Source organism: Clupea harengus, chromosome 14 (assembly GCF_900700415.2).
Source record: "Clupea harengus chromosome 14, Ch_v2.0.2, whole genome shotgun sequence".
Lineage (NCBI taxonomy): Eukaryota > Metazoa > Chordata > Actinopteri > Clupeiformes > Clupeidae > Clupea > Clupea harengus.
Window position 1 is genome coordinate 4,953,586 of NC_045165.1, and position 5,000 is coordinate 4,958,585.

The window sequence follows — 5,000 nt, forward strand, 5'->3', positions numbered from 1 at the left end:
ATTCCTTATTAAATAACTGCTGCAGCTTTGACACTCTTCCAGAGGCTTGATAAATGAGGCTCGTTACACTGCTGAGAAGGGACCAATGGTGAATAATGTCAAGGGCAGACCAAAAAAAAACACAAGGAATAAAACACACACACACACACACACACACACACACACACACACACACAAAAAAAACACACACCAACACACACACACACACACACACACACACACACACACACAAACAAACACAAACACCGAGTTCAGATGCTCCCAAAGTACAAATATTCAAATACTGACAAAAATATTCAAATATCGCTAAGCACTGTACTTTGGAAGCACGCTGCTTCATTAGTCTGTTAATACACCATTAGGTGGGGTTTCCGTCTGAATGTCAGCGTCATTCGGATTACAGCAACATACGCGTCAGCCTGATTAAAACGCCATCATTAACACATGCACTCCAATTACAGATGGCCATACGTTAGCACACCGACACAGCAGCCATGTGTGTGTTGTTTCAACGCTTCTTTTTCCCTCTGAGGATACTCATTTTGGGGGATTCTCCATGGCCGCCATTACTGAGGGATCAGCGTCCTGCTCATGAACACCTCCGCTCACATGTTTGGTGAAGAGCTGGAGGTCATGAGCGCCTCCGTTAACATGTTTGGTGAAGATCTGGAGATCTGGAGGTCATAAGCCCCTCCGTTCACATGTTTGGTGAAGAGCTGGAGGTCATGAGCGCCTCCGTTAACATGTTTGGTGAAGATCTGGAGATCTGGAGGTCATAAGCCCCTCCGCTCACATGTTTGGTGAAGAGCTGGAGGTCATGAACACCATGTTTGGTGAAGGGCTGGAGGTCATGAGCCCCCCCTGGAGAAATGAACTGGGGGTCTCCATGAAGACACTGCTCATAGTCTATACTAGGGGCGACAGTGGTACAGGAGGTAAAGAAGTCGTTTAGTAATCAGAAGGTTGCTAGTTCGATTCCCTGTCGAAGCGTCCTTGAGCAAGACACTGAACCCCTAATTGCTCCTGATGTGCAGTGTGCAGTGTGCCATCAGTGTAAAATGTGTATACATTGTAAGTCGCACATATGTAAGTCGCTTTGGATAAAAGCGTCTGCTAAATGTAAATGTAAATGTAAATAGGCTATGAAGTACGAGTGTGTTTTAGTCCAAGGGCTCAGGCTGCATCCGCTCAAAAGCACTCGGCTGGGGCCTGTGAAGTGGGAAAGAGGTAGGGGTTCATGATTCATTTAGGGAAAATAAAATAAAAATGATTTTGCTGTGTAACGATTGCTTTGATACAACTTAATGCCTTGTTTTTTTTTTTTTTTGCCTGTGTAGACTTTTATGCAAACTTTCCTTTCTGTCTCTCTCACACACACACACAAACATGAGACCCTTATCTATAAAAACAACAACACATATCCACATCCACTTTCATCTGCACCCTATTAATTCTGCAAGAGAAACAGATCCATTCGGCTCCCTTGTAGGATCTCCTAGTAACTCCATGCCTCTTTTAATCATCCCTGCATATGATCTGCTGCCACATCTAACACGAACACGAGCCACAACGAGTCTCTCCACAGCTCAAAGACCCTTCTTGGCCAAAGACAAAACTCCACGGCTATGAAACACGGCTCCATTCAGCCCATAAAGAGCCTCTATCTACTCTATCCTGCCTTTGGACACTGACTCCCCTAGAACCTTCCAGAACCTTCCAGAACATTCAGGTTTTACTGGTCCAGAGAGTGGAACACCTGAGGAAAGTTAGCAGCGCATGCTGGTGCACATGAAGAAGACGTGCACCTTTCTACAAGCACAGCACTGGGACCTGAGGTAATAGCCTCGGAGCAGGACTGAAACCAGTCAGATGAACTGAGGTAATAGCCTTGGAGTAGGACTGAACCAGTCAGATGAACTGGGGTAATAGCCTTGGAGCAGTCAGATGAACTGAGGTAATAGCCTCGGAGCAGGACTGAACCAGTTAGATGAACTGAGGTAATAGCCTTGGAGCAGTCAGATGAACTGAGGTAATAGCCTCGGAGCAGGACTGAACCAGTTAGATGAACTGAGGTAATAGCCTTGGAGCAGTCAGATGAACTGAGGTAATAGCCTCGGAGCAGGACTGAAACCAGTCAGATGAACTGAGGTAATAGCCTTGGAGCAGTCAGATGAACTGAGGTAACAGCCTTGGAGCAGTCAGATGAACTGAGGTAACAGCCTTGGAGCAGTCAGATGAACTGAGGTAGGAGCCTTGGAGCAGTCAGATGAACTGAGGTAGGAGCCTTGGAGCAGGACTGAAACCAGTCAGATGAACTGAGGTAATAGCCTCGGAGCAGGACTGAAACCAGTCAGATGAACTGGGGTAATAGCCTTGGAGTAGGACTGAACCAGTCAGATGAACTGGGGTAATAGCCTTGGAGTAGGACTGAACCAGTCAGATGAACTGGGGTAATAGCCTTGGAGTAGGACTGAACCAGTCAGATGAACTGAGGTAATAGCCTTGGAGCAGTCAGATGAACTGAGGTAGGAGCCTTGGAGCAGTCAGATGAACTGAGGTAGGAGCCTTGGAGCAGGAGGACTGGAACCAGTCAGATGAACTGCAGTAACCTCCTGGCCAGGATGAGACACACTGCTCTAGGTATCTGTCCTCCACCAAGTAGAGTGTGAAGTGTTGCATTTTGCTTACATTAAAACTGGCCACACCTGAGGCACATACACAGACGCGGCCTTCAGGTGGGTTGCAGTCGATACGGCACTGAAGTGTACACGGGCTGCAGGGCGAGCTCCCAAACAAGGGAGATTTAAATAAATAATAATAATAATAATAATAATAAAAAAAACTTCTTTTTCTCTGTCTGAAAGCTTCTGGGGGCAGCGGTTATCGACCGGCGCCGAGGCTCACAGGAAGAGTCTAAAAGCCTGTATCGACAAACCTCCCCACACAGCACGCACGCACCACCCCCCCCCCCCCACACACACACACACACACACACACACACAACCCCACAGCGTCCCCCGGACACCGTCGCCACGCCTGCTGAGCATGATGCACAGCCTGGTGTTCCCGTCTCGGCATCGCCACGGTAACGCGGGCGGCGGTAAATCTCTCTGGGCCGAATGTGACGCAGTGTCAGGTTTAAATGCAGCCACAGTGAGAGGGGGGGGGGGTTCTGAGGGGAGCTGCAGACCCACGGGTCGACATAAAGACTCTATTTTACGTACGTATTTTACTTGTGCTGATACCCACACTGCTGACGGGGCTGCGGCTGAACACTGGATCTCAGACCAGTGATGACGGGAGAACACCCTTTAAAACTCACTCAAAGTCATCACTGCTTAACTCCCAGGAGTACTGCCTGACTCAGAACTGATAGATTTTTACAGAGGTGTTTAGTATACCTTCATGCAAAAGCACAATGACCTCCACTGTGTTCAGGTCCGAAAGAGTCACAAGCATGCAAGCATCACTCACTGATCACCGTGGTGCTCTCTCACACACTCACACACACACACACACACACACACACACACCCACACCAACCTACCAAACATGCTGTCTGACTGTTGTCAGAGCCAATGTTATATGGGCACGTGTGTGTGTGTGTGTGTGTGTGTGTGTGTGTGTGTGTGTCTGTGTGTGTGTGTTAGAGATAAAAATGTGAATGAGGGAGTTGAGCAAATTAAAACACACACACACACACACACACACACACACCACTCATGGAAACCAAAACATGTGTGTCTACAGAGCCAATGGAAGTGATGCATGTGAGAGGGGCTGTTCCATCCTTGTGATTCCATGCTCGCTCGCTCGTGAGGGACGAGGCGAGTGTAAAATGTCAGGGGCCTCTGACACACACACACACACACACACACACACACACACACAAAAGGGGCCCGTGCTCCTGTTTCGGCCCCAGGGCTGCACTCCAGCGGGGCCCTATAAATAGCAGCTATAAACCTGAGCCACCCCGGGCAAGACAAAAGCCACTGTAACCCGCCACCTTGCCCCCGACAGGAGCCGGGGCCAAGCCCCGTCAGAGCCTCCGCTCCTCGTGTCTGCCCGGGGACTCGCCAAACAATGGGACGTCACGGTGATGGAGACCCAAACAATGGGGCGTCACGGTGATGGAGGCCCAAACAATGGGGCGTCACGGTGATGGCGACCCAAACACCTTTCAGTCTGGGGCCGGTTGGCCTAGTGGCTCCGAATGGAGGACAAGTGGATGGTGGGGTTGGGTGCAAGGGGGGTTGGGTGGAGGGGGGTTGGGTGGAGGGGGGGTTGGGTGGATGGGGGGTTGGGTGCAGGGGGGGTTGGGTGGAGGGGGGGTTGGGTGCAGGGGGGTTGGGTGGATGGTGGGGTTGGGTGCAGGGGGGGTTGGGTGGAGGGGGGGTTGGGTGGAGGGGTAGATGAGTGGACTGATGGATAGATGGAGGGGATGAATAGGTGGCCCGGCGGCGAATGAATGGAGATATAATATGCCTGTTCAATTATTGAGAAGCTCAGGCCGGACAAAATGCAGTCAGGGCTCGGTGCGGGCCCCAGACCAGAGCAATGAAGGAGAGGAAAGCGAGAGAAGAAAAGAGCCAGAGAGAGAGATAAGAGAAAAACAAAAAGCATAGAGAGCGCCTGCTACTTCACACATGGCAGTGGGGCGGGCGGGCGCGGGCGCGGGCGGGTGTGTGTGTGTGTGTGTGTGAATAGACAGGTGGCAGAGTAATTCAGCATGGAAGCCAGGCCAAGGTAGATGGAGAATAGAGAGAGAGAGAGAGAGTGAAACAGAGAAAGAAAAAGAGAGATAGAGCGAGGAGCAGAGTGAAAGAGAGGGCTACTTACAACCTGATATAACGGTGTTAAAACCATGCATGTAGGCATCTGGAAGGTCGCATTTGAGATTGAAAGAAAAACGGAAAAAAAGAACAAAAACAAAAAGAGAACAAATGAAAATCAAATCTAAAATCAAGTCATGAGAAATAAAAATGAAACAAAAAAGTGTG

At 49.7% G+C, this 5,000-nt stretch overlaps 1 protein-coding gene across 1 annotated transcript in view; it reads right to left on the reverse strand.

Annotated features, from left to right (window-relative positions):
* The window catches only part of ttc7b (tetratricopeptide repeat domain 7B), a 52,027-nt gene that overhangs the window by 10,411 nt on the left and 36,616 nt on the right, over nt 1–5,000 (reverse strand). Inside the window, 1 exon segment of the mRNA XM_042709806.1 lies at nt 4,840–4,878. Coding sequence (XP_042565740.1) covers nt 4,840–4,878 — 39 coding nt within the window.